Raw genomic sequence first — 27,531 nt, forward strand, 5'->3', positions numbered from 1 at the left:
GGAAGGAGACAGGCACAGCATACGGTTCCTGTGCTCTGCTCTAAATACAGCTTGAAGGGCTTCTCTGAGACTTGACATGGCTGTGGCCTGGCCCAGGGAGACTTGGGCATGCATCTAGGTACTGTAAGCCAGTTTCCTCGTCTGTAGAATGGAGATCTGATAACCTCCACCCTAGAACATTTATGAGGATTCAAAGAGAAAGTGCCCCTGAAGTGTTCGGCCAGGCCCAGGAACTTAGAAATTTCTCTGTAAATGTTAATGATGCTGTGACTCACCAGGCCTCTGCTGTGGGTTCGAAATGCTGCAATGCAGGTTTCTCACTGTGTCAGCCTCATGGGGATACTTCAAGCAGATCCACTCACCCCTTTCATACCCCACAATGAGTCACACCACTCTTGTCATTCCAAGAAATCTTAATTTCTTTATTGTTTTTTTGACTCAACAATTTTTTTAAAACTTTTTTTTTCTGAAACGTTCTTGTTATGAGCCTTTTGTTTTGTTCTCGTTAAATGCACTCGACCCAAAATTGGTTTGGCATATCGAAAAGGAGACCAAGGAGGGATTCGGGGGTGGGGGGCAGGGAAGGGATGGGAGAGGGGAGGAGGCCCGAATGGACACAGAGAAATCAAGGGTGAAAGAGGAGCACAGAAACAGTGAGAAAGACACAGGGAAAGAGGTGGAGACAGAGAAAGGAAGGCAAGGGAAACAAAAAAAAATACCCACCCCCCCCAAAAAGAGAAAAATACTAGATTTAAAAGGAAATGAATTCAGGAGCCCAAGGAAGGGAGTAGGAGAGGAAACCAAGACCCTTCCTTCTCTATACCGTCCCAGCTGGGGTGGGGTGTCAAGGCACCAGGTCTGGTTGGGGTGAGGGGACACCTGGGCTCTTGGGGGTGGCTTTGCACTAGGCTGCAGTGGTGTCCAACCCCACCAGGGGGCCCTGCCTTGCAGCTCTGAGGCTTGGGAATCCACCTTGGTGATTTTGGCTGGAATGGGAACTTAGGGACCCACCCCACCCTCTCTCCCCCTTGATTGTCAGTGTCTGGAAAGAGAGGAGGGCTGGTCAGGGGCAAGGAAGCAGATTCTTCATATACTTCCAGTCCCCCGGTGAACTCTCCCACCAAGCCTATTCTCCCAGCCCCCTGCTGGTGTCAGAGGCAGCCTCTGGCTCTAGCTGGACTCATGCTGGGCCATCTCCATCATCCCTCCTCTCTTGCCAACTCTTCACAGACCTCTGGCTGCCCCTTCCTACAGTGGAGTTCCTGGCCTAGTGATGCCAAAGAAGGCCACAGAGTGGTCTGGCCAAGACTGTCCTGGTCCTTATTTCTCTTCCCCATCTAGACTTACCCATGGTATTCAGCTGAGAGGTTAAGCCTCCCTACCCGAAAAAGCTAGAGATGGAACCCAACCCTGCCTTCTCCCCACACCTGTCTCCCTACATGGGACAAACCACCATCTTTGGTCTGACCCCTTCTCCCCTAACTGATGGGGACAAGCCAGCCCCAGCTCCCCAGGAGAAGGGAGGGGCTTTCTAGCAGCAAAAAGGGTTCCTCCAGCCACCTACCTGTCCCTTTCCCCCAGTTCCTCCCTAGAGCCCCCCCCCCAACCCAAAGAAGTTTATGGCAGCAGCAGGCTGAGACCCAAGATGTTTGAAAACTCATGGCACTTGTGAGAAAAGAGGGAGGGGCAAAAGAGACAAGGGGTCAGAGTAGAGGTGGAGGGCCACCCCTGGGAGAATGGCAATGACAGGGCTGGGCTACTGTGGCAATGGGACTACCCTACTCTCAAGGAGTTGGGGGGCAGGGTGGGAAGGCCAGGGTGAGCGGCTAGAGAGGAGGGTGCTGGAAGAGGTACTCAGGAGACATCCCCAGCCCAAAGCTTCTGGAGTCTAAAGTTTGGGGTAGAGTGCCTGGTACAAGGGTGTCCTGACTGCAGACCCTGGTACCTGGCTTTGCTTTCCCTGTAGGAGGGTGTAGGGTAGGGAAGATGATCTCTCACCTTTGCGGCCCCCTCCCTCCAAGAGAGAAGACAACTTCATCACTCCCAGCCTCCCTGGCACACCCACCACCTGCTGCCTTCACTTTTCTTCCCCCATCACCCGCTCTAGGTGGGAAATCAGTCCCTTCCTCCACACCCAGAGTCCCAGAAGCAATATACAAGAAGCAAGAACTCAAAGGGACAGCGCAGCCATCTTGGCAAAAGCATCTTTGGGTGTAAGGGTGCCTCCCCTGGGCCAGTGGGGAGGGGAGGGGGAGACAGGCCCCAGTCCTGGGGCAGGCAGTGAGGTACACGCCCCAGGAGGGCCAACTGATGCCAGGGAACAGGCGGAGCAGGGAAAGAGGCGACAGAAACGGTGCCGGGAAGGAAACAGGTTCTTTGTTTCGCTGTTGCTTCTAGATTTTGTTTTCTGTCTCTGGATTGTAAAAAGCTGCTCTGGCGGCCCGCCCACCCCGGCTGGGGATGCACAAATACATGGAGAAGTCCTGGCTGCCAGGGCCCAGTGGCGCCACTCTGCTCCGGAGAAAGCCCCGGGCTGGCTGGGCCACAGGCTCCCGGTGGCTTCAAGTGATGAGATTTTCTTTTTTTTTTTTTTGTCTTTTTTCTTTTCCATTTCGTTGAAATATTTACAGCAATGGGGGAGGAGGAGAAGAAGGAGAGGAAGGGGTAAGATGGCCCCCTAGGGAAAGATCCAAGCCCAGGACCCACTCCCCAGGGAGATCCAGACCCAAAATCTGCTCCCCAGATAGCCAAGCCCACAGGACTGGGAACTGCCCAAATATGGCCACCCCTGTGGGCTGGGGGCCCTGCGGGGAGTTGTGCTTCATCAGGAGTCACCCCAAGGTAGGGGGTCACTGGGTGCACTTGAGGAGGCTGATGGGCAGGCTTGCTGGGGAGGCAAGGACGAAGAGCAGAGGGAAGGAGCTTCAGAGAAAGTTCCACCTTTAAACCAGCAGCCACAACCGCCCGTTCCTGTTGCCCTGGAGCTTTCTCGGGAGAGGCCCGAGTCTCCAGGAGTAGGGAACTGTAGTGCAGGAGGAACCTGTCTGTTGCCACTGCTCCTTCTTGGTGCAGCTAGCAGCATTTCTGGCTGCAGAGAGAGGAGCAGCTGATAGGTTCCGTTCAGTAGGGCCTTTGACCCAGGGAAACCAAAGCCCTCATTTTCCTCCAGAGGGTAGGAAGGTAGGGGTGAGGGGGAAGTAAAGAGTGGGCTGCACCCATCCAATTTCTCCTTCCTTACTCCCTTGGGGACCTCTTGGCTCCTTCTTAACTGCACTTCCCCCAAATCGAGCTGGTGCGCATGGCTGGTAGGAAACCCTGTCTGTGAACCCTGCACCACAGGCCCCCATGGCAGAGCTCCTGAGGGGCCTAGAGGGCCCACGGCTGAAGGGTACCTGGAGAGAGTGGCCCACCAGCCACTGCCTCCATGAGTCTCCCTCCCTCACTGGAGCCCCACCCAGGGTTCCCTCCCTGGCCTGGGCCACCAGCCCCTGGTCCATGAGGTCCCTCAGAGACTGGTGACCAGCTGCATCTGCCCATCCCCATCAGGCCCTGGCCCCTCAAGGCCCGGGGCCGCCAGGTAGCCCTCGTGGCTGGGCCGCCGCACCTGGTAGTAGCCCTGCAGGGGGTTCCGGGCCACCAGGGCCGGTGGGCGCGAGGTGTAGTAGATTTCCGGGGGGCCGGGGGGTGCAGGCGGGGGTGGGGGCAGGGCCTCACTGGGCCCCTCGGGGCTGCTGTCCGGATAGGAGGGCGAGTCCCGCAGGTTGGCCCCGCTGGCGTAGAGGGAGTCCCGGCCCGGAGGGGAGGATAGGGGCCGACTGGTGGCCCCATCCTCCGCAGTGCAGCTCTCCGACTCATCCAGATCGCTCTGGTACAGCACCGACTGGGCCCGGGGCAGCAGCAGTGGCTCCTCCAAGGCCTTGTAGAGAAGTTCGATCTCTGCCCGGTCAGCACCCCCGGGCCCGCCTGCTTCTTCCTCGCCACCACCCCCTGGCACAGGTGGCACGGGGGGTTCAGGTGGTGGGGGGCCCTTGGCCCCACTGCTGCTACCCCGCAGGTTGTTGTGTACCAGCTCTGAGATGATCATCTTCTCGAAGGCAGCAGCATCAGCCAGGTTCCGGCCTCGGGGCGGCTCAGAGGCCCCATCCCCTGGAGGGAAATCCCCACTTCGCAAGGAGTAACTGTTGTTGAAGTTGCCGTTGAGGGGCAGTGTGTCCATGCCGCAGGCTTCCCGGCCTCCCAGAGGGTGCTCTGCAGGCAAAAGGACCCAGCTCAGGAGTATGGGCGGTGATGGGTGTGGGCACATGGGAAAGGGGGGGCCTGCTTCCCCGAGGACTGGGATCTCCTGTTCCCATTCTTTCCTCACTGGTAGTGGGGACACCAGCCCAGAAGCACGTTGGTGGAATGGGGTTGGGGACCAGTTCCCTCTAGGTCTCCTCCCAGCTGGAGGCTCAGAATCTCAGTAGTGTGAAAAGGCCTCGTGATCAGCTGCATTTCCTGTGCTCTGACCATCATCACCTTCATTGCTTATCTGAGGACCAAATTTAATCCCCTCTGGCTGTATGTGTGTGAGGTATGTGTGGGGTCTGGGTGGGAACGGGGGTCGGGGGGCACCCGAATGCTTCTTCCTGAGTGAGCCCATCCCTGGAGGCCACTACTGCATTCCCCTCCCGGCCTCAGAAACATTACCAGGCAAGTCACACTTACTGGGTTCCCGGTAGCTCCCTGTAGGTGCCGGCCAGGAGGGAAAAGAGAGAAGGTGAGAGTGTGCTTGGAAAGTCAAGCCCAGGCTCCAATTCAGGAAGCACTAGGATGCCCCAAGCAGAGTGTCTCGGGATGCAGACCTCACCGCACTCCCTGACCGGGGCTGTCACCCTCCTCCTGTACCAGAGTGCTCTTACCTGGGGAGTTGAAGACAGGAGGGGAAGAGGGATTGAAGCCCACTGACTCAGCGATGAGGGTGTTGTAGGGGCTGGTGCCCCCACGGGGCTGCAGCACGGGATTGGTCAGCAGGTGGTTCCCCATGGTACCTGTCCAGAACATCAGAGGTCACCAGGTGGCCCAGAGACACTGGTCCAGGAATCTTGAGGGACAGAGCCAAGGTCAAGGGATGCCGTCTCACCTCGGTTCAAGGTGGGGGTGCTGTTGATGTCGCCTGCCATGAAGGAGGACTCCGTCTGTTTCCTCACCGTGTCATTCCACATCCTCCGGATTCGGCTCTGGGGACACAGCCTGGCTGTGAGGTCCCCCCCCCCCCCCCGACTGCCCACCCTCCAAGATCTTTCTGAGGCCACTTGCCTGCTGAGCACCACTAGGGACCGGGGCTGGGCGCTAACCTGCCTCTTGGGGTCTTGGGTCCAATACTCAGCCCCAGGGAGCCCTGCCCAGAGCCCTGGCCCCTGCCCAGATACCTGGGTCCCTGTGTAGTAGCGGGTGTTGCTCCGCATGGCTGAGGTCTTGAGTGAGCCGTGAGCGCCCCCCGGTGGGGAGCGGATGCAGCAGTAGGAGTGACGCAGGCACTTGCTGTACTCCTTGTGCACCTGGGGAGGAGGGCATGCAGCTGGCAGTGGGTGCCTCTGCAAGCCTCAGAAACCTCGTTGTCTCCTGTGCCCCAGCAGCTAGCCAGGAAGGCAGGCACTCTTCCCTGCTCAGGCCCATCCTCCTTTCTCTACATCCACTGAGTTCTCATTCATTCACTCAACAGATCTGTAATGAGCATCTGCTATGTTCGCGGCATAGTATAGGCCCCAGGGACGGTACAGAACCAATCGTTCACACAGCCCTACCTCCAAGAGCGAGGATTTTTGTACAGAGAGACACATGTAGATGCAAACAACAGCACATTGTGTAGGATGTCTGATGCTGCTGGGTGCTGTGCAGACCAAAACGGCCAGGAAGGGAGTCAGGCAGTGCTGGTGGGTTGGGGGATGTGGATGGGTTTTGAGTTCAAATAGACCAGGGGAATTCTCCCTGAGGAAACATCCCAGCAAAGATCTGAAGGAAATCGGGCAGCAGGCCTTGTGGATATGTAGGGAGGAATAAGAACAAACCCTGAAGGGAGAGCAGCAGGCAGAGAGAGAGAGGGAGCAGCAGGCCTCCTGCTGAGCAAGGAGCCCAATGTGGGACTCAATCCCAGGACCCCGAGATCATGACCTGAGCTGAAGGCAGAGGCTTAACTGAGTGAGCCACCCAGGTGTGCCCTGTCTAGGCATTTGAGAGAAAGCAGAGGAGAGGATGGCTGGAGGGGAGGAAAGGAAGGTAAGCCTGGGCAGGAATGTGTGAGCCTAGGAGTTCCTGTAAGCATGTTGAAAAGGAAATTTTATCACCACAAAACTTACAGTTTATCTTATACCTATTGAAGTAGAAACCGTCCGTCTGGGTGGTTTGTACCCCCACATTGTGTGGGTGAGTTGGTCCTGTTACCACTATCCTGCCATGTGCTCTCCCAACTCCCCACATCCGTCCTCATCTTTCGCTCCCCCAGGTTGCCATATCTTGCTCTGTTCTAGAACAGACCTCACTGCCTAAATCCTCACTGCCTAAATCCTCACTGACCCCAAGCCTGTGCTCCCCTCACAGCAGACCCAGGTCCCACTGCAGAAGGCAGGCACTTGGACCCCTTCCCTGATCTCACCTTCTTCTGTAAGGCGCAGTGAAAGACAAAGATGAAGACCCCCTGGAAGGCGTTGAAAGTGGTAAAGAGATAGGCCATGACCACTGACTCCTTATTGATGAAGAGCAGGCCAAATGCCCAGGTGAGGCCCAGCAGGAAGAGCAGCGCGATGGCCCCCAGGGCCCAGGATCTGGGGGGTCGGGGAGGGGAACAGGGATGTCAAAGTCCTTGCCAGTGGAGAAACCTACCCCTGCTGTCTTGTGTCCTTCTTCAGGTGCGACTGGATGCTATATGGGGTGAGTGGGCCTTTTGGTGAGGAGGTTGCGGGGGGACTGTCTACATAGTGGTATTTTCACCCAGCCAGGGCCTGAGCTTGGGGTTTGGGGTTTTGCAACGATCCGTCATTTGCCTTCAGCTTTAGGCCATATTTCCAGACCCTTAAACTATCTTTTGCTGCCCATTTCTCTTTAAGTGGCTCTGAACTGGACTTACTTTTCAACTCGGCCTCACCCTAAGAAGTATGTCCCCAAAAGCACAGATTGGATATGTTAATACCATGTTTTCTAATACTTGTTAAGTAGATACACAACAAGCAAAAAGTCACATTTGTCCTTAAAGTCACATCTTGTGATACTGGAGGTGAGCACACCACATTTCAGGAAGCCCTGGGAGAGAGCAGGCCTGGTAGGGAGCTATCAGGGGTAGTAGGGTAGAGGGAAGGGGTGCTCACTTAATGTTGTCCAGGCGACTGGAATCGGGCTTGAGCACAGACGAGCTCCGGACCATCTTGTGCAGGGTCACCATGAGGAACACCAGGTTCACCTGGGGGTGGAGCAGGAGCAGGGCTAGGCTGGGGGGTCCCTTGGGGTCCCTCCACCTCCCAGTGTGAACTCCTGCCCCAGTCTCAGCCTCAACGCCCCCTTCTTCTGGGCCTCCTCTGCTGATGTACCTGACCTCAGGTGCCTGCGGACTGGTAACAACTGTCTGTTAATGTGGCTCCTGGTGGTGGGAGGACAGGGCTCACAGCCTGACACAAGGCAGGGGCTCAAATCACAGTTCCTGGATGGACGGGCTTTGGTATCGGAGCTTTACAGACCCGCTCTGTTCTTGTCCTCTTAGTTGGCTGCTCAGTTTCGACGGTTTTCAAACCAGTCCTCTCAGGGCTTGGGGAGAGTGGGGGCGGGGCTCAAGGGTCAAGGCTAGCTTGTGTGAAGGAGGGAGACATAGTATTGTGGGTACCACCTTCCCACTTACCACGATAACAAAAGAGACAGGTCCAATGAAGCTCCAGATGAAGTAATTGTCCACTCGGAGCCAGCAGCTATAAAGGAAGCAGGACTGGGGTAGACAGAGGTGGGAAAGCCCTTCCCTCCCATCTTAGCCCCCAGGGGCTCTGTAGACTGTAGCCTTAGAGCTCAGGAGCAGGAAGGCCACTGCCCTGAAGGTCCTGGCCCAGGGGATTCCTGTTGAGCAGGGAGCCGGGCAGGAGAGACCCCGCGGGGATGACTGGGGGTGGTGGGGACACTCACGCCTTCTCAGTGCCATAGCTGCGGTAGTCGATGGCCGCCGCGATGCCTACTACCAGGGCCGGAAAGCAGTAGCCCCCCAGGTAGTAGTACTTGGTGCGGGAGTACTCGCTCTCAAACACTTCCACCAGCAGCAGGTAGAGGTGCACACCCTCCAGGCACAGCCAGGAGAAGGCGGCCAGGAAGAAGTAGTGCAGCAAGCCGGCGAAGATGGGGCATGCGATCTGGGGGCGGCAGGGAGGGGCACCACAGGTGATGGGCTACCCGGGCCAGCGCTGCCTCTCCTCCACCTGCCTCTGCCCCTAAACCCTGGCCCACCTCATACTGAGTCTTGTCTATCCCGACCAGGAAGAGCAGCTCGGCCAGAAAGAGGTTGATGCACAGGTTCTTGTGGATGGTGTTGCGGTCGGTCTGCAGCCCCCGCAAGAAGCAGAAGGTAGAGATACAGATGGCCAGGCAGACGAGGGAGATCACGATGCCCACCCAGGTGATGACCGACAGCAGCAGCTCGTTGATGCGGCCTTGGTACTGGGGACAGGAGCAGGGGGCTTGCTCAGCACCTCTGGCCTCGCACTGGCCAGGATCATCCTGGGCTCAGCCAGGTGCTGGTGGTGCGCAAGGTTAGAGGCCATGAGTACCACCAGCGCTGCCCATCTGGCCTTCTGCCCCCTGGCCAACTTGCTGGCCCCCACCCTTCTGTAGGTGGCACGCTCACTTCCTCATGCTCTGGGAGGCTTGTGGAGAGATGGCAAAGGTGACACCGACTTGCTTCTCCAGAGTGCCTTGGGAGAAGGTGGGACCATGACCAGAAAGAACCAGACATGTGGCCTCCTGCCCCGGGCAAGACTGGTGCCACCCCCCAATGCCCACGAAGCTGGTCTTCCCTGGCACTGCCCATGCAGCGCTCTCTAGGATGCCATGCAAAGCCAGGCCAGCAAGTGGGCCTGCCCAGAGGAGTGGAGCGCCGGCCAGCTTACGATCTCGCGGTGAGCCATTAGCACGGCAAAGTTGGTGAGGTGGCTGCAGGCACACGTGGTATGGGTCTTGTTGGACTCCACCAGGCGGCAGCCCTGGGTTGACCAGTAGCCCAGCATGGAACGCTCCGAGTAGTTCCAGAAGGAGCAGTTAGCATTGAAGTGGTTCTTGGCCTGTTGTGTGGTGGTGGCCGGGCAGTCAGATCCAGGGAGTCCCGTTCCAGCCCCCACACCCAGCTATGGGGATGGTGACAAGCATGAGAAAAGTGCCTGGGGCTCCAGGTGACAGTGTGGGATCTCTGGGGGCAATGGCCCAAGCTGTTGAGGTGGGGGTTGGACTGGTGCCCCAGGGAGGGGTTGTAACTTGCTCTTGGGGTGGGTGAACGCACAGTGGGGAGAATATACAGCCTGGGGACACGGAAGATGGTGGGACCCCCCAGGGGGGGTGGGGACGCTCAGCTCACCTCCAGGTGGGCCACGGTGAAGATGACAGGGTCCATGAGAAAGACACGACTGGACTCCTTATTGATGGACGCTGCAATGACCTGCGAGTTCACCACGAGGGAGGCGCCGCCAGGGCCACCCGTACCTGCTTCCCCCGCCAGCTTCACTGTGGCATTCTCGGTGGACAAGAAGAGGCCCAGGTTGTTGTAGAGGATGAAGACCACTTTGACCACACCTGGAGAGGAGAGGCACAGCGGGGTGTGCTATCGGTCCTGAGCCAGCATACCTTCAGCCATACCGGCCACGGGGACCTCTGAAGCCAGGCTGTGGCCCAGGTGACAGGGGCTTCAGGAGCCCTTCCATGTACCATTGCTCAGTTGCAGGCAGCTCGAAATGGCAAGGCAGTATGCCAGGACACATAGGGACTGCATCCCCAGCCCCCACCTCACTGGCTGTGTAACCTCGAGCAAAGCCCCAACTTCTCTGAGCCTTAGTCTCAAATGGGACAGACCTCCCTGAGCTATGAGAACCGACTGCCATTACACAGGAGTGAGCCCTGCAAACTACAAAGTGTCCTATGCTCTGGGGCTTTGGGGGGACCCCACAAATCCCCTGAAATGTTACACTTGCTTGAATGGAGAACAACTCTGTGGGTCGTTATGAGCCCCACCCTTTCCTCGGATTGTTCAACCCAATACAAATCTAAGAACTGATGTTCTTCATAAGTGAGGTGGGGATGCCAGCCCAGGGCTTGGGCACTGACCGTTGCGGCTGTTCTGCTTGATTGTGTTGGCGGACAGCTGGATGGAGTTCTCGCTTGGGTATTCCTGAGGGAACACCAGCTCCTGCACTTGGCCCTCTGTGTTTAGGACTGTCACCTCCAGGACTGTGGGGACAGGGCATGGCAGAGCAGGTGGGTTAGGGTCTGTCTCCAGGCCAAGGGCCCAGCTATAGCAAGAGGCCTGAGGCTAGGGCGTCCCTAGCTGGCAGGCCCCATGGTTGAAGATTTGCACCCAATCATGATCTCGGGGTTGGCAGACTGAGCCCCGCATCAGGCTCCATGCTTAACAGAGTCTGCCTGAGATTCTCTCCCTATCCCCCAACTCATGCGCATGCTCGCTCACGCGCTCCGTCTCGCAAATGAAATCTTGAAAAAAGAAGGGTGTGCACCTGATCTTGCCCTGGGCATGACTGCGGCACTCACCCACATTCTGTTTGGCGGCCAGGAAGCGGGCGGGCTCCCTGACATTGTCGGCCAGCAGGAAGGCGCCCTCCTCCAGCACATCCAAGAGCATGGTGGCAGTGTGCACCTGCTCTGTGGCATTCATGTCCTTCCAGGACTCCAGAGCCTCTGGCCGCAGCAGGTTGTCCACTGTCTCCACCACAGCCTATGCAGATGAGGGGACGGTACTGTGATTCCCCCCACATCCTCCAGTTCCCTGGGCTGGACTCTGACTCTGCATACCCTCCTCTCAGCCTCCATCCTGTGTTGCGTGGGGTGTGCCCACATGATGACGAGGGCTGCCTCACCCCCTCTTGGTCAGCAGGAACCCTCCGGGCCTCACCTTGATGTAGTCTTTGCAAGTTCTCTCCCGCTTGTGCATCTGGGGAAAGAGATGGAGGCGCTGTCAGCTTCCCTGATGCCAACACTGTCACATCTGGGCCCTGGAAAGCTGGCTCTTCTGCAGGGCTCGGCATGAGCGAGACCTGTTCCTAAGGGACCCTCAACCCTAAGGAAACTTCCAAGGGCAGCTCAGGAGGAAGATCCAGTATGCCTAGGATCAGTCCTCTCCTCTCTGACCGCCTAGCTTGGAGGTAACAGGCTGGACTCCTCTTGAGCCCTCAGGGCAGTACCCGCCCCCACCACCCCTGGCCCCACTGCCATGCCCCACCTTGTTGTAGTTCTTGCCCGCTGACTCCCGCTCAATGGGCCGCAAGGCCTGTAGCTGGGCATCCAGGATATCCAGCAGCTGCTCCATCAGCTTCACAGAGGAGGACACGTCACCCGCATAGATGGAACCTCGGGTGTGACGGGCCAGCTCGCTGGCAATGTTGGCTGCATTCTCGCCACTCTTGATCTGTGTGAGGTGGGAGTAGGGACCCCCAACAATCTCAGAGACCATCTTGCTTCCCACATGTTCCCTTTTCACCTGCCCAGCCTGCTTGGCCCCTCTCCTCCCTCCCTCTCTGACCCCTTCTCCCTCCCCATCCGTCTGTTCCCTCTGTAGGCCAGGGAGGAGACCCACACAGTCCTGGCTCCCAGACTTGCCCGTTTGTCTCCCCAATTGCTCTACTGCCCCCAGTGCGCCTTGTGCCCGGCCACCCAGGGCCCAGTGTGCAAGCAAATGTGCCCATCTGGGAGGGACAGCTGCTGCTGGTACCTTCTGGGCCACCTGGTTGACCCAGGGGGAGGTGCAGTTGCTGAGGTCAGGGCCCCGGGGGTTCCAGAGCCCCAGGGCTGGTAGACACTGGAAGGAGGCAATTCCTGCAGGGACAGACAGGAACAGAGAAGGGAGCCACAGGGAAGGAGAGAAAGGGGCCACAGCGGGGAAAGGAGATGACAGGGAGGTAGATAGGTGAAGAGAGGTGAAGGAAACACGGGAGACCAGACATGAAGAGGGCCGGACAGTCAAGAGAGGCGTTGCTGTGAGGTGACATGAGCTCCCCGCTCCCCCTCACTTCTAAGCTCCCCCCTCTTGGCTCCTCTTCCTTCCATCTTTGTCTCCCAGAAACGGAACTTTCTAGCAAAATCCATCTTCAAAGCCCCTTCTCCCTTAAGCCTCTTCAGACCCTCCCCTTGGATCACTCCACTTGGGAGCATGTGCTCCTGGCCCCACCCCGCCTGTCACTTCAGCAGCTCTCTGGGCTGCCACTGGCTGCTCCGGGGCCCGGTCCGTCTCAGCGTGAAGCTGGGGGCCCAAGTCACCTCCTGTGGGCTCCCTTCATGGTCTGCCTGGCACTGCAAGAGGGGACAGGGCAGGGGGACTCACTGAGCTGCTCCCAGGCCCCGAGAGCTCTGCTGGGCTCTGGGAACACAGCTGCAGGTGTCAGGTGCAAGCCCTGTCCTCATAAAGCCCATACTCTGGCAGGGAAGACAGACAGGTGCGTGGCCTGAGTAGTGGGATGTTCCCTGGCCCTTCCCTGGCCAGACTGGGTTTGGCCCCTCCCCAAGTCAGACACAGTGAGAGGATTACATCCTCTGTACTCACCTCGGGTCCCCTTGGGGCAGGGCCTCTCGACCAGCATGCCCTGCTGGGTGGCCGGCCACTGGACCCGCCGCACCTCTCGAGGTTCACAGAAAAGCTCTGGGGACACGTGCAGATTGGGGGCAGGGGGCCGCCGGGTGCTGGGAGCCAGGGCTGTGGCTGGAGGCAGGTCAGGTCCTAGCTGGTTGATGGCGCCCACCGGGTGTGTGGTGAGGGGCACTCGGCGGAGCGGGGTGGTGGCCGCAGGAGAGGCCGTGCTGGTAAGGGGTGTGGGTCGGGCTGTGGTGGTCGTGCTGAGAGGCGGGGAAGTGGCTGGGCCTGGAAGGGAAGAGGGTAAACAAAACAGGGTCACCCCGTGCCAGGGGCCCTGCCATGGTATGCCCAGGGCATTCTAGTATCTCCCCCGAAGAGGGAGGATATCTTGGTCACCACTGGGTCTGGGAGATCTCCCCTGGCCTCTCTCTGTCCCCAAGACCATCTAAAGCATCAGAAGGCAGTAAAAATTCACTTGAGTGTAGCCTGAGGTCTGAGAGCAACCAAAGAGAACCTGCCAAGAATGGGATGTGTGAACACAGCTTCCTCCCATTCTCATTCTGCTCTCATTATGGTCGCTATAACCTGGCCGGGTACCTTCCCTGTGCGGGCTTTAGTTCTCCATTATGCAAATAAGGGTGGCCTGGCTCAGGCTCTCCAGTGCCCTGGGGCTGCTCAGAGAGGGCTGCGGGGCCGAGGTCGGCTGAGAGAGACTGCAGCAGAACCCTCACCCTCGGTCCAGGCAGCTGGGCTTTGTTCTGTCACTGATGGGAGGCTTCCACCCAGGGTTGTGCCTGATGAAGGTTCTAGGATTAGGAGTGCACAGGTCCCTGAGGGAGGCGGTGCAACTTAGTGGTTAGGAACGCAGAGTCCAGAGTTACTCCTCAAAGGAGTAAACTAACTCCCTGCCCAGTGCCTCAGTTTACCTCACGAACCGTGACAACTGAACGAGTTAACTGTGAACTGCTTAGACCAGCCTCTGTCCAGTGCTGTGCGACTCTCCCCTCCAGGGATCCCCGGGGCCACCTCCAGGTCCCAGCTCTCAGCACACAGCGTGCTCCCCCCACCCTGGGGCCGAGGCGGCAGAGTAAGGGGGAGCCGTCCCTACCGGCACTGGGGTCTGGCGGCCCGAACTCCAGGCTGTAGCGCACCACGAAATAGTTGTTCCAGACGTACAGCTGGTTGTCGCGAGGGTTGTAGTCCACGGAGGAGACGAACTGGTAGGGGTTGGGGAAGGCCAGGCTGACCGGCTCCTCGCGGTTGGCGTTGGTGTTGAAGGCGTAGTCCACGCGGTTGCCGGCCGCCTCGCTGTCGTCATCCACGTACACGGAGCGCAGCACGTACAGGACTCCGCACACCATGAAGGCGTTGGACGCCGAGCGCTTGTCGTAGCCCGTCTCCCACGTGCCCTCGAAGCGCAGCGTGTAGGGGTTGAGCTGGCTCACCACCAGGCGCCCGTTGTTGCCCTCGGTGGCGTAGATGACCCACAGCCCGTTCTCGTCCACAGCCAGGTCGATGTCCGTCTTGCCCCCCCAGCGGTAGGGCGACGTGTCGTGGTAGTTGGCCGTGTTGATGACGGTCTCCCCGCTCTTGATGCGCGTGCGCAGATCGTACTTGACGATGTTGCGCGTGCGCTCCTTGTTGTAGAAGACCGCGCCGTCGTAGACCACGAAGCCCGTGCCGTCCACGCGGTTGGGCAGGCGGTAGGTGGTGGTGTGGCGCGAGGCCACGTAGTCCTCCCACGAGGCGTACTCCGTTAGCGTGTCCGTGCGGTAGGGGATCCAGGGCATGACGTAGATACGGTCGCCCGCCTGCAGCGGGTCCTTGCACCACGCGCCAGACTGGTGTTCCGACTCGTGCGTGGACGTGGGCTCCAACACCTTCTGTAGGGTCCCTGGGCACACGAAGACTGGGCCAGGCGGGTGGGCAGGCAGGCAGGGAGGACACGGGGAGAGGAGGAGCGGAGGGGGGGAGAGAAAGAGGCAAGTTGGTCACGTGGCCTGGGGTAGCCAGGCTGTCCCCTCCTGCTGCTGCAGTCACGGTTGCTTGGTAGGGCTGGTGATAGGAAGGGGGTTTCCGGGCTGGGACCCCTGCCCTGCCCAGCTGCCCCTCTCCCTGGAGATGTCAACCCTGGAGGCCATTAAGAGCAGGGTTAGTGGGGGGATGGGGGAGAGGTGGTGCCCCTCTTGCCTTCCCTGGCTGCTGGAGACCCCACAGGCTGGGGATAAAGGGTTTGGCAAGAGCCCTCCCAGACTTCCTCATGTGCCTTAAGTGGGGGCGGAAAGATCCCCTCCCTGCAGCCACTCCTGGCTTTGAGGTTCCAGGGACTCAGTGCCCTGCTCCTTTGCCACCGTCACAGCCCCCTATGGAAGAGCTAGGGTAGAGGGTCCCATCCTTCACCAACCACACCAGGATACAAGATTTTGTTTGTTTTCTCCCTCCCCGCCCCCAACCCTGGCAAAAATGGCAAGGTAGAGTGATGTTTCCGTACCCACTGTGGGTGTCAGGAGTGCCCCCCTATTCCAGGGTAGAGGAGGCACCCAAAGTTCCTGATGCAGCCTGTGCCCACCCCCCCACACCCAGTACCCACATAATCAGTAGGTGAGGAAGGGTTTTTGGAAAAGTCCAGCCCCTACCGCAGGGTGCCCAGCCCTGCCCCCAGCCGGCAAGGTCTCTCATGGGGCCTGTTCAGCAGCAGACTCTGACACTGGTGCACAGGGGAGGGGGTTGGGGGCATGGGAAAGGAGGGGGCTCCCCGGGAGAGTTGGGGAGGGGGGAGGAGAGCTGCGTGGAGGGAAGAGAGACAAGGTGGGGGGCCTCGGCGAGGTCCTGGCTCCAAGGGAGGCACGCTGGAGACCACCTGGGAAGAAAGGGTTAGTGCTGGCGAGGAGAGAGGGGTGAGCAGAGAATTCACTCCAAGGCCCAGGCCCGACTGAGGGTCCCTCGGGGGGGCAGTCCCAGGTCCAGCTCAGAGGGGGCAAGGGAGGGAACCAGGAGCTAGGATAAAGACCCAGCCCTCCCCAGCCAGGCCCCCCCCCCACCCTCCCCTGCCCCGGACCCCGATTTACCTGCAACCATCCCCGGCTCGGGAGGAGGGACCAAGGCAGCGCTGATGTCAGAAAGGTGGGGGGCCCCGCCCCACCCCCCCATTCCCTGAAAAGGAGGAAAACCTCAACTGCATCTCGTTGGCCGCCGCCGGCCTGCCCACCCTTGCCCCGTCACATCCCAGTTCCACCTGCTCTTAGCCTCCCCTTACTGACCCAGTAGGGGTCTGGACTTGGGAGTGGTGATGCCCAGATACCCCTCCATCCAGGATGGCTAGGCCTCCCTCTCACCACCCTGCTGGCTAAACCCCCAGACAGGCCAGGGCGAGGGTTTGCAGTGAATTCTCTGCTCCTGCTTGGCCTGTCACCAAAGCAGCTGGCCCTAAGCGGAACAGGGAGGGCTGGGACCCAGTGCGGGGTTGGGGGGGGCAGCCCCAGTGGCAAGAGGGTCATGGACAGGCACCACTCCTCATTCCCCCACTTCAGCCTCACTTTGTGATAGGCTTAGGTGGGGGGATATCTAGCCCTCCCTTCACAGCATCAGGGACAGCTAGGCCCCAGGGGCCCCAGGTGCAAAGCAGCCAGGAGCACACCCTGTTTTAGGGGGGGCAGGGAGCCTGGGACCCAGAAGTGAGCAGGAACCAGAGGGATCCTGGCTTGCATCCTGGGGCTCCGCCATCTCCTCGTCCCCAATACCCTGAGGGGTTGGCCTGCACCCTGTGTCCCGCACACCTGGCCTCCACCTTCTTCCTCTGTGCCCAGGTCTCCCCTCTCCCCAAGCCAGGACCCCTGCCAGCTCTGTGGCCCCTGAGCAGACATGTCTGTGTGTGTGAGGGGGCAGTGGGAGGTCTCAAAGCCTGACCTGGTCAGAAGGGTTTGGAGAAGGAAAACATGGTTAGAGGTTACCCTGGGGAAGGGGGAGAAGATGAGGAAGGGTCTGCCTGGGGCCTTTGACAGTAAGGACCCCTCCCCAGCACCAAGCTCCCAACACCTCCTCTTCCCTCCCCCCTCCCCACCCCACCCTTGAAGAGAAAAGATCCAGGGCTGCGGTATCAACCACCACCGGTATCCAAACCACCACCGGGCCTGTAAGAAGAGTGTCTGGTGCTGGGTGCGAGAGAGACTCAGGGAGAGAGAGAGGGAGAGAGTGGCGGGGCAGTGAGGGTTGGGGGCCTGGGCTGGCTGCCCAGGCCTCTCTGAGATGGGGGAGGGCAGGGGGAGGGGAGCAGCTTGGAGGGACCCCGCCCCACCTTCCTCAAAGGGGATGCTCCACAGACCACCGTAATTTCAAGGCAAGAGCGATCCTGCAAGGATGGCTCATCACGGGCCCTGTCCCCACAGCCAGCCTCACAGCTGTCAATTTCCTAAAAATTTCCGGGGAAGATGGGACCATCCCCAATATCCCACCCTCCAAGTTCCTCTGCTGCAAGCCCTCCCCTCTCTAGGAGCAGGGGAGCGTTCTACCCACCATGGAGTTTTCCTGTTCCTCTGCTGAAGGCTAACCCCACAAGAAACTACAGTGCTCAAGAAATTACGGTGCTTGTGGAAGTCCCCAGACCCGGCCTATACCTCCCCCAACCACCACCCCCCCTTGCCGCCCCGTCCTCTAACCAAAACAGCCCAGAAGAAACCCTGACTGCAGCTTCGCAAGTGTTTCAGAACCAGAGAAAATGTTCCCCCACCCAGCGCTCCCCCACCATGAGGCCCACCCCCTCCCCTTTGCCCCCAATTTGGCAGACTGCCCTCTCAGGGCTGGGAGCAGCTTTACATCCCTCCCCAGGGCTGGGCCCCCGGCCGGTCAAGGATGGGGGTTCGGGTTGGGGGGAAACGGGTGCTCCGTGCTCCAAAACAGCTCTGGGCCTTGGAAACGCCAAACCAGAAGGAACTTATGCCACCAGAAGCCCGAGAGATAGAAGGAATCTGCTCCCGAAAAGGAAAACAAAGGTGTCCCCTCCATCCCACCTCCCCTGAGCCAGACACGTGGTACAAAAGTTGGGGCAGGAAGAAGAGAAAGAAGACCGCTCACCCCCGTGTACTCTGCCCCCAGTCAGGAGCCAGAGAAGGGGGTCCCTCCCTCCCCTCCCGCCCTGGATGCTTACACACTTCTCCTGAAGGAGGCAAAATAAGTATGAGAGAAGGCCAGGTCCCCCCGCAAGGGCTGGGACTAGGAAGGAGGGACAGGGAGACAGAAAGAGAGAAAAAGAGGCAGAGAGAGAGAGAGAGAGACAGAAGGTCCTGCCCGTGCTCAGAGAGGAGCTTCCTTGGGCGTCTGGCAGGTGGAGTCGCCCGTGGGGGCACCAGGGCTGGCCCCACCGGGAGGACACCCGGGGTGGGGGACACCAACTGGACCCAGTTGGGGTGGGGAGAAGAAGGGGCCGGGCAGGGAGGGCGGGGCACATGAGTACGGTACAGGCGAGAACAAAGTGTGAGTTAGGGGTTAGCATTGGTAACAGTGCGTTTACCTTTCTGCTCCACTTCTACTTTAAGCATCGGAAGAGAGAGAGAAAACAAATTGAAAAAAAAATGTGCAAGAAAAAAAAGAGAAAAAAAAAGATTAAATTGCTTTCGTTTCTTATCTGGCAACATGCCCCCTTTTCCTTCCTTTCCTCATCCTGGTTCCCCAACCCCGAAGGCAGCATCAGCTCAGCCCCCGCCCCCAAGTCCCTTTCTCTGGGGAGGGTGTCGGGGAGACAGTCACAGGGAGGGGGAGACACGCGAGGACAGAGACCAAGAGAGACACAGGGGAGGGGGTACAAACAGGCAGGTGGACGGGCCCTCAGTGTGGTGGGGGTTGGGGAGGGGGGAGCTTCAGCTGGAAGGTGGGCTCTGGTTAGGGGAGCACTGGGGAGGGAGTGGTGGGGGTGAAAGGGCCACCCAGTTCCCTCCCCCTCCGCACAACCCACCTGCTGCCCTCCTGCCGGAAGCAGGGGCCCAGGGGGAGGGGGGTCAGTGCCTCCAGGGGCCTGGACGCCCCCAGCTGGGAGAACATGCTGAGCCCCCCCACTTTCTGTGCTGGCCTTGCGAGAGTCCAGCTGAGTTCCCCCCAAGCCCTCACAACCCAAGAAAAGCCAACACAGAGAGAGAGGGGGGCAGAGCAGGGAGCCCCTAGGCCTCAGAGAGCCGGGTGGGGGAGACAGAGGCAGAGAAGGAAGAGGCTGGGGTGGGGGGGACATCACAGACAGCACGTGGGGGCACAGACACGCTCCCACGCTCCCACGCTCCCCCGGGGCCAGCCCGTGGCTCAGTTTGTCTGCCCAGCACCCACCCCCGGACCCGGGGGCCCTGGAGCCAGGAGCTCCCTGCCTGCTGCCCGGTGGGCGGGCGCACCTGAGGGAGGAAGGGGCACGGTTAGAATGTGCTCAGCTGCAAGGCAAATCCAGCGTTAGTCGGGCCTGTCTGGGGTGTGTCTGTGTGTGTGGTGGGGGAGTCCCACACACCCACTGCCCCCTCCCCGTGGTGGGCCCCTGCACCCACCCTGACTCGCCTGCACCAGCACTGGGGTCACCCCGGCCTCTGAAGCCCAGGGCCAGATGGCTGCCCAGGCTGCTCCCCCTTCAGGCTCTGTGTCCCTGGCCCCTCAGGAACCTCTGACCAGGGCCTTGCTCTCCTGCCACTGCTCTAGAGGCACAAGCAGGGGTTCTACAGGGGAGAGTTTGGCTTCCTTCCCAGCGCCTCATCCAGGGCCTGGCACACAGGAAGTGCTCAGCGACCTCGAACAGTGGGGGACAAGTGAGTGCCCCGCCTCCCTGTTCTCCGGCCTGGCTTCTGTCACCCTGGGAACTCCTTCTTCTGGAACCAGGAGCTACACCCCCTCAGCCCTGAGTTCTGCCTGTTGAGGGCACACGTGGCCCCACGGTGTCCCAGACACATTCACTGTGTGTCCTGCCTCCCCCGGGGCTCAGGCTCACTCTAAGTCAGACCGGGGCTGCCCATCCCCTGGGCCATCCTGGTCTCCATGGGTCACGGCCCCCGGCCCACACTCGGAGGGAGGGGGGTCAGCTTCAGGAGGTCCTACGCCTCTTTCCTCCCTGTGCCTCTAACTTGTTTCTTGCTTCTTTACCCACATGATGCCAACTTGCTTTGGACTCCACTTGGACCAAGGGATGTTTTTCCCGCCCTTTATCTCACCTGCCTCCGGAGGGTTTGTGATCATCATCTGTCATTCGTTTTGTTTTTCATTTCCAACAGCAATAACTGCTAAAAATCACTACGAATACTCACAACAAAAGCAATGACTACCAAGTGCCTCCTGCTCCCTAAGTGATCAAGTGCTAGGTACTTCCCAGGCAGTCCTTCCAGAAACCTGTCTACACACGGGGAAACAGGCTCAGCGCAGTGAAGCGACACAACGGAGGCCATGCAGTTGGCAAAAGTGGGCACTGTTTCTTTTATATATATTTACGGCACAGGGTGCAGGAGGAGCTTTACCCATGTTCTCTCTGCTCCTGGCAGCATCCCCCAGAAGGGACCCTCTCCCAGCATCACAGATGAAGACACGAGCTAAGCTGGCTTGGGCAGGCACCTGTACCATTACTGAGCACATCCTGAACCAGGCTCGGGTCTGGGCGCTGGGGGGTGAGGACAAAGCCTCTGCCCTGGGGAAAGTTTGCATGCAGCACTCGGCCACAGGGAGTGGGCTCCGTGGCCAGCCCTGGGACAGGCACCTCACACGCGTGCTCTCCTGGCCTCTTGCCTCCTTCTGCAGCAGCTCAGAGAAGTTTAAGTCATTTGCTCAAATTTCAGAGTCAGAAAGGCCAAGCCTCAAACCCAGCCTCAGCTCCCCGCTGTGCAATGCTCCCAGCCTCCCGCCTCCCGTCCGTGCTGCCCCGGCCGTGGGGGTGGGTGGAGAGTGTCCCCAGTGCTGTGGGGAGGCTTCAAGGATCAGATGGGTGTCCCCCTCAGACAGCGGCTGGAGGCCTGAGTTGCTGAAAGGAAAGGTTGAGGAGTAAAAGAAGGTTATGGAAGCACATAAGTGATCCTGTTTCCCCTGGCACGTAGGTCATCACCTGCGAGGAGAAATCAAAGGTTGAGAGGGGAGGCTGGGGTGGGAGGGCAGAGGAGGGAGAGTCACAGGGCCTCCTGCTCCCCTGCCCCTGCCCCCCTCACTCAGACACTCTGGTGGCCCTGCCTCCTCCCCCATCTGCCCGGAGGCCCTACCTCCAGGTTGGCTACATGAAGCTGGCAGGGAGAGGAGGGAAATGGATGATGGGGAGAAGGGAAGGGACAGTGAGGGCAGGAAAGAAGGGCCATGTTAAGAGCAGAATGCTGAGGAGGAGAGACCCTGTCTTTGTTGGTTCCCTTTGACTAGATGCAAGAAAGCCAGGCCCCTGGCTCCCCAGATCACTCTCCTCAGGTTTCCTGGGGGCCACCCCAGTCCAACATGGCAGCACTTCCCTTGCAGACAGGAAGTGCTATCATGGTAATGGGCACACTAGCCAGGAGACAGGTTTCTGTGGAAGATGCCCCTAGCGCTCCACACCAGATCTGCTGCCAGGCCTCCAAGGGTGGTCTGCCTCTCTGTGGGTTTGGAGTCCCGCTTCCAGGACTGGGAAGCAGCAGGACTGGGAGTACATGAGAGGTGAGAGGGACAAGAGAAAGGACAGGGAGCTGAGGAAAGAAGGGAAGTGAGTGAGAAGGAAGAGTGGGTGTGTAAGGGGTGGTCAGAAAGGGAAGGGAGGTAGAGAGGTTGGAGGGCAGCTGGTCCAGGTCCAGGGAACCAGGAGACAGGGAGATGCACCAAGCGAGTTCTGGAGTGTGGCCTTGAAGGGTGTAAATGAACCCTTCTGCCTACGAAGGGGCAAGGTTAACAAGAGCGGGAGAAGGTGTCCTGTGGACAGGGACAGAGCCTGGGAGGGTGAGGATGGAGCAGGGACTGACTTGGGGGGGGGTTGGGTGGAGACAGTGTGTGAGGGAGGGAGCAGGCTCTGCTGCCCCCGCTGTGCCTGTCCTAACTTGACTCTGTGTGTGTGTGTGTGTGTGTGTGTGTGTGTGTGTGTGTGTAAGGTCAAGGTGTCTCCTCCTCACTTGCTTCTAGGAGGGGGAAGGGCCCGTGTCCGCATGAGGAACAAGATGACTCACTGTAGGGGACACAGTCGTACTGCACCTCCAGGTACTTGTAGGTCCCAGGACAGGGGTCAGGAAAGGCGTCAGAGCCAGCAACCACCACGCACTGGGTGCGGTTGTTACACCTGCAGAGAAGAGAAGGTTGAGGGGGGAGGAAAAGACCAGCCTAGAATGGGGTGGGGTGGGGGGGATGCATTCAGGGTCAGGAGAGGAATGGGCACCCCCAAGTGGAGATGGAATTGTGGCGACCAAGGCCCGGGGCCTGTGGGGACATCATCTTCTGTGTCCTGCCTGCTGTCCCTTTCCCAAGAGCCAGGCTTCTGCTCTTGGCCCCATAGGGCAGCAAGCTCAGGGTGCCCCTGCCCCGTAAACTGCTTCCCCAGCTCCCCGTCCTCACATCCCAGCTGCGTGTCACTGATGCTATTCTGTCCTTGGCATTTTTCCCAAATGGGCTGGAAAGCCCCTCCCGTTCACGGAAGAGTGAGACGTGAAGCCACATGTACGAGGCGGCGTCTCTGCCAACACGCTGTTGACAAGAGGCTCACAGTGCCTGCCCGTGTCCCCCTTGGGCCATGCCTTACATGGGTCTCGCACTCTGGGTAGCGCTGACTTGAGGACCTGCGGTTAGGACAGTGGCCGTCTCTTCACCTCACGCACAAGCCATTCTCAGTGCCCTCTGGGGACTCCGAGTCCCCACCAACTTCTGGTAGCCTAACTAACGTACAAAGGGAAACCGACATATGAACAGAAAGATGTTTCTCCTGTGCCGTCTGTGTCTCCAATCGAGGTCTCTGGGCCCTACCACAGGCCAGGTTGCGGCGGGGCAGGACATTAATTCATGAGGGTTTGCTCCTCAATGCCCTTAAAACCTGAGCCCTGACCTCTGAAGGTTAAGCCGTGAGTTGCCTGTGACCCAGCAGCTTTGTCCCCCAAGGAAGGGGGAAGCAGTGGCTCAAAGCACTGCTTATACCCCAGGGCTCTCAGCGACATCATTTACACAACTGCCAGAGGTAGGAACAGCCCAGGTGTCGGCTGGCAGAGGATGGCTAAGCACAGCGTGGTCCATCCACACAGCGGAATACGATCTGACCATTAAAAAGAAGGCTCCGGTGTGCCACGACATGGACAAACCCGAAGACACCGTGAAGCCAAAGGAGTCAGGCCCCGAAGGCCACGTTCCGCGATCCTCAGATGTAATGTCTGGGACGGGCCAGTGTGCAGCGACAGAAAGCGGATCGGTGGCTGCCAGGGGCTGGGGGAGGGGAGGGTGGCGGTCATGCTCCCGGGGATGGCGTTTCCCATTGGGGAGATGCTCCGAAACCAGAGGGAGGTGGTGGGTGCGCCACACTGTGAACGTACTAGCCACTGCTGAACTGCTCGCTTTGAAGTGGTGGACATGTTAGGTGAATTTCACCTCAATATCCAGAAGAGAGAACGGCTGGACGCCGCGCGTCCCAGCCTCCCCTGCGGCTGGCAGTACTCGGGACTGAGTTCCGGTGGGGGACGGGGATGAGCCCGAGGTGGCTGCAGAACGGCTGGGTGCGGGAGCCCCTGAGCCAGAGGGAAGGGAGGGCTGAGGATCTTCTCCCCCGCGATCTGGTTTGGCCACTCTGCCTGTTCCGGGGTGTCTCCATCAGAGCAGCAGGGCTGTACCTGAACCTGGAGCCTCACCTCCAGGCTTTAAAATGGCAGAGTGGCCGCCTCGCACTCCCTGGGCCTCTGGAATTACACGGTTCAGCGTTCCCCCTTTTGGAACCGAGAACCCATGAAAGCAGAACTGGGCCAGCTGACAGCAGCTGGGGGGACCATGGAGACCCCGCAGCCCTGAGGCCGGTGCTGAAGGGGTGAGGTGGCCAAGGAGAAAGCTGGAGGCAGGAGGTGGGAGGAGAGGGATTCCCAAGGAGGACAGGGCACAGCCTAAGCAAAGGCCGGGAAGCTGGATTAGGGCAGCTCATGCAGGGGAGTCACACAGGGAAGGGGGAGGAGGGGGAGGCCTGCTGGACTTGTGTGTGTTTGAGGGAGCAAAGGTGGGGGGCAGGGAATGAGGTGGCTCCAGCCTGGCCCACTGGTTTGAGCCACGTGACCACACTTGTCCCCTGCCCAAAACTCTCTGGAGGCTCTCTGTGACCCTGCCCAGTGACTTATTCTAGAATCCTCTGCCAACATTCAAGGAGCTGCAGAGCTGGCTCCAGCCCTCCTTTCCTTCTTCTGTTCTACACTCAGGGCCCTGGAGGGAACCTTGCCCTCTGTCAGGCATTTAGCAAAAAACGCAGTGAGTGCCCGCTGTGTATCTGGCTGGGGACACAGCAGTGACAGACACAGCACCCTGTCCCCATGGGGCTGACAGCCCAGTGAGGAAAGACAAACTTGATAAAGATGCAAAATATTCCCCAGAACTAAGGTTGGTGTCAGGGCTAGAAGATAAAGCAGGGAAGGGGCTAGGAAGTTGGGGGGGGGGGCTGTGATTTCAGAGACAGGCCTCGCTGAGAGAATAGTCAGGTAAGAAAATCCATGGGGAAGGGAAGGGACGAGCCATGCGGGTGTCAGGAACAGCATTCCAGGCAGGGGGACCAGCCGGTGCAAAGACCCAGAGGAGGCCCATAGGGGAGACGCATGTAAGGAGCTGGCAGGGTGGCTGGAGCCAAGCAAGTGAGGGGGAGCGTGGAGACAGGGAGCGCCAGGAGCAGAGCACAGGGCCCAGCGCAGGGCCTTCTGGGCCTCAGGGGAAAGGCTTCTGCTCTGAGGGGGGTGCCCCCGCTCAGGTGTTCACAGGCACCTCCTGGCTGCTGTGGTGACAATAGCCCGTGGCAGGCAAGACGGGGCAGAAGGTAGTACGGCGACCCCAGGGGAAGCCCACAGCAGAAGGGGCGGTTAAATCGGGGTGGGGGGGGGGCGTGTATGGTGAAGGAAGAGCTGACCAGCTCCGCGGCGCCGGCAGTGGGTGTGAGGAAGCCTTCTGCAGCTTCGCCCGTGAGGTACCTCTGCCTGGCATTCCCCCCACACTCACACAGCCTCACACACTCAGGCGCTCACTTTGTCTCTGATGCTCACGTGCAATTGTTTGTGTTCAGACTGTCACTTCCTCAGGGCAGCCTGAGTGACCTCTGGGCTCTCCCTCAGCTCCCATGACACCTCCGCCCTGTCACGCTATTGCTTCTACACTGCGAGACCTCCACTTCCTCCCCCAGGAATCCTGGAGCGAGCTTCTGGAGGTACCTAGTGGGTGCAGGCTGCCGGGGAAAAGGAGCTGGGTCTCCCTGGCTGTTTGCATGGGACCTGGCACCTAGCAGGTGCTCAGCAAATGGGCTGGATGCATAGAAAAAAGATGGAGGGGGAACAGGGTGCCCGGGCCAGGGGGCATGTGGAGGACAGGCATTTATCCAGGGCCCCCAGGAGCCCGGTGGGCTGGGGCCCCTCACCTCTGTGACATGATCTTGAAGGCATCGGGCAGGTAGCACTGCACATTCTCCATCTGGAAAGGGTCGGCGTCGCAAATCTTGTCATCTGTGCGCCCGTAGTTGGCGTTTTCCACCATGATGACGTCGCTGCCTGGGCACCGCAGCTCGATGGGGTAGCCTTCGCACGCCAGCTCCCGGCGCATCAGTCCAAATGGGAGCCCGGCCCGGCTCAGGCCTATGGGGAGGGAAGACCCCACTAAGGAGATGTGCCCCCCCACCAGCTTGGCTCTGCCCAGGACACGTGCTGTACGGACCTCAGGTCTTTCACCTATAAGACGGGCTTCTCGGTGTGCCCACCTGTGCGGTAAGGTCTTTGCCCTTGGCTCAGAGGTGCCTCTGAGCACTGGGGGTGTCCTGCCTGCCGAGCATCTGTCTGCCTGGGGGCCTTGGGCCAGGCCAGATGGTCTACACACCTGCGATGGGTTGAATTGTGTCCTCCCCACCTCAGATTCATATGCTGAAGTTCCAATCCCTCGTACCTCAGAGTGGGACCAAATTTGAAACGGGTGATCAAGTTAAAATGAGGCCGTTAAGGTAGGCCCTAATCCAGTATGACCAGTATCCTTATAAGAAGGGGAAATTTGGACACAGAGACACACACAAAGGGAAGATGGTGTGGAGACACAGGGAGAAGAGGGGTAGCTGCAAGCCTGGAACAGCAACTTCCCTCTCGGCCCTCAGAAGGAGCCAACCCTGCTGAAGACTTGATCTTGAACTCCCAGACCCTAGAACTGTAGGGCATTCCATTCTGTTGTCAAAGTCACCCAGCCTGTGGCCCTTTGTTACAGCGGTCCTAGCAAAGGAGCACGCTGACAATGTGAGCAGGAGCTTTTGGGTATCAGTTGACTTCTGGAAGGGCTGGGGACTGAGGTCAGTCCTGTGGGTGGTCACCCAGGTCTACACGACTGAGCCCCAGTGAAGACGCTGGACCCCGGGGCTCAGGAGCACGTCCCAGGTTGGCAGTACACTGCGGATGTCACGCAGCACCATGGGGGAGGAAGCGCTGCCCACAGCTCCACGGGCAGGGACCCCCGGGAGGCCAGAGCAGGGGACCCTCCTGGACCCTGGCCCATGCACCTCGTTCCTCAGCTGATTTTATCTATAACTGTTCACCACGAGTATAACAGTGTTGAGGAATTCTGGGAGTGCTTCTAGGGAATCATCCAATCTGAGGGTGGTCCAAAGGACTCCCAAACTTACAACTGGTGTCAGAAGTGAGGGTGGTCTTGGGTGCCTCCCTAACTTCCCGCCACCCCATGCAAGTGGGAGAGATGGCTTGGGAGGAAAGGCTCTCATATTCTGAAAGAACCCACAGAGCCTGGCCTTGCCACTCCTTGGCCAGGCACATCCGCGGGGCCAGAGCGTCTCAGTGTGGCTGGGGGGTGTGGGGAGGTGGTATGTGCCAGCGGCACCGGCGGCACACGGCGGCTAGTTGGGAATGCAGCTCCTGGCTCCCTGCCCCAGGCCTGCTGAGTCAGCATCTCCAGGGAGAAGCCAGGCCCCTCAGACCGACCTATGTGCCCGCCCCCGCGATTCTGACGCGCACTCAATTCAGACAGCCTCCTTGGCCTCCGTTCCCAGTCTGTGAGATCAGCACTGACAGCCCAGGGCTAGGCCTCGGGGAGTCCGTGTGCTACAGAATGTTCCCGAAGAAAGCACTGAGCATGGTGCCCTGCGTGGCGAGGGTTAGCGTGACGATGGAAGAACAAGCCCGGTGCGGCTGCCCGGTCCCATGTCCGCCCCCATCCCATGCCCGGTGAGGACCAACAGCCCCGGCTCAGGCCCCAGATGGCTGGGGTTTAAACCGACCGCCTCTGCGGCCCCTGTTCTTCCCTTCGGAGCCGCTGCCCGGCTGCTCCCTCCTCAGCGCTGGGGCGGCTGCAGCAGGTGCGAGGGCCCCTGACCAGTTACACTTGGACAAAGGCCTGAAGGAGGCAATGAGGGGGCGGGCGCGAAGTACGACAGTCGTTAAGATCATCGAGGGACGCCTGGCTGGCTCGGGCAGCTAAGCGTCTGCCTTGGGCTCTGGTCATGACCTCAGGGTCCTGGAGTCGAGTCCCGCATTGGGCTCCACGTTCAATGGGGAGTCTGCTTGAGATTCTCTCCCCTCCCGCTCGTGTTCTTTCTCAAATAAATAAATTTTAAATCTTTTAAAAAGCACTTATTGAGGCAG

At 59.4% G+C, this 27,531-nt stretch overlaps 1 protein-coding gene across 7 annotated transcripts in view; it reads right to left on the bottom strand.

Annotated features, from left to right (window-relative positions):
- Positions 1 to 426: 426 nt before the first annotated feature.
- ADGRL1 (adhesion G protein-coupled receptor L1) overlaps positions 427 to 27,531 on the bottom strand; it is a 43,825-nt gene continuing 16,720 nt past the window's right edge. Inside the window, exons 1-23 of one of the 7 annotated variants that reach the window (XM_045989896.1) lie at positions 25,320 to 25,345; positions 21,916 to 22,025; positions 18,300 to 18,314; positions 15,862 to 15,946; positions 13,902 to 14,702; positions 12,764 to 13,078; positions 11,936 to 12,039; positions 11,447 to 11,632; positions 11,120 to 11,158; positions 10,759 to 10,942; positions 10,318 to 10,440; positions 9,575 to 9,789; positions 9,114 to 9,284; positions 8,455 to 8,664; positions 8,140 to 8,360; positions 7,865 to 7,931; positions 7,341 to 7,432; positions 6,632 to 6,800; positions 5,409 to 5,537; positions 5,120 to 5,216; positions 4,899 to 5,027; positions 4,705 to 4,722; positions 427 to 4,248 (exon numbers count right to left, since the gene is read on the bottom strand). In XM_045989896.1, the coding sequence (XP_045845852.1) occupies positions 3,506 to 4,248; positions 4,705 to 4,722; positions 4,899 to 5,027; positions 5,120 to 5,216; positions 5,409 to 5,537; positions 6,632 to 6,800; positions 7,341 to 7,432; positions 7,865 to 7,931; positions 8,140 to 8,360; positions 8,455 to 8,664; positions 9,114 to 9,284; positions 9,575 to 9,789; positions 10,318 to 10,440; positions 10,759 to 10,942; positions 11,120 to 11,158; positions 11,447 to 11,632; positions 11,936 to 12,039; positions 12,764 to 13,078; positions 13,902 to 14,702; positions 15,862 to 15,946; positions 18,300 to 18,314; positions 21,916 to 22,025; positions 25,320 to 25,344 (4,248 nt within the window). In that variant the 5' untranslated portion in view covers position 25,345 and the 3' untranslated portion in view covers positions 427 to 3,505. Of the gene's footprint in view, positions 4,249 to 4,704; positions 4,723 to 4,898; positions 5,028 to 5,119; positions 5,538 to 6,631; positions 6,801 to 7,340; positions 7,433 to 7,864; positions 7,932 to 8,139; positions 8,361 to 8,454; positions 8,665 to 9,113; positions 9,285 to 9,574; positions 9,790 to 10,317; positions 10,441 to 10,758; positions 10,943 to 11,119; positions 11,159 to 11,446; positions 11,633 to 11,935; positions 12,040 to 12,763; positions 13,079 to 13,901; positions 14,703 to 15,861; positions 15,947 to 18,299; positions 18,318 to 21,915; positions 22,026 to 25,319; positions 25,534 to 27,531 lie in introns of those variants that run through there. The other 6 variants (XM_045989893.1, XM_045989892.1, XM_045989897.1 and 3 more) reach the window with 6 other exon arrangements.

This window comes from Meles meles, chromosome 20 (genome assembly GCF_922984935.1).
Source record: "Meles meles chromosome 20, mMelMel3.1 paternal haplotype, whole genome shotgun sequence".
Lineage (NCBI taxonomy): Eukaryota > Metazoa > Chordata > Mammalia > Carnivora > Mustelidae > Meles > Meles meles.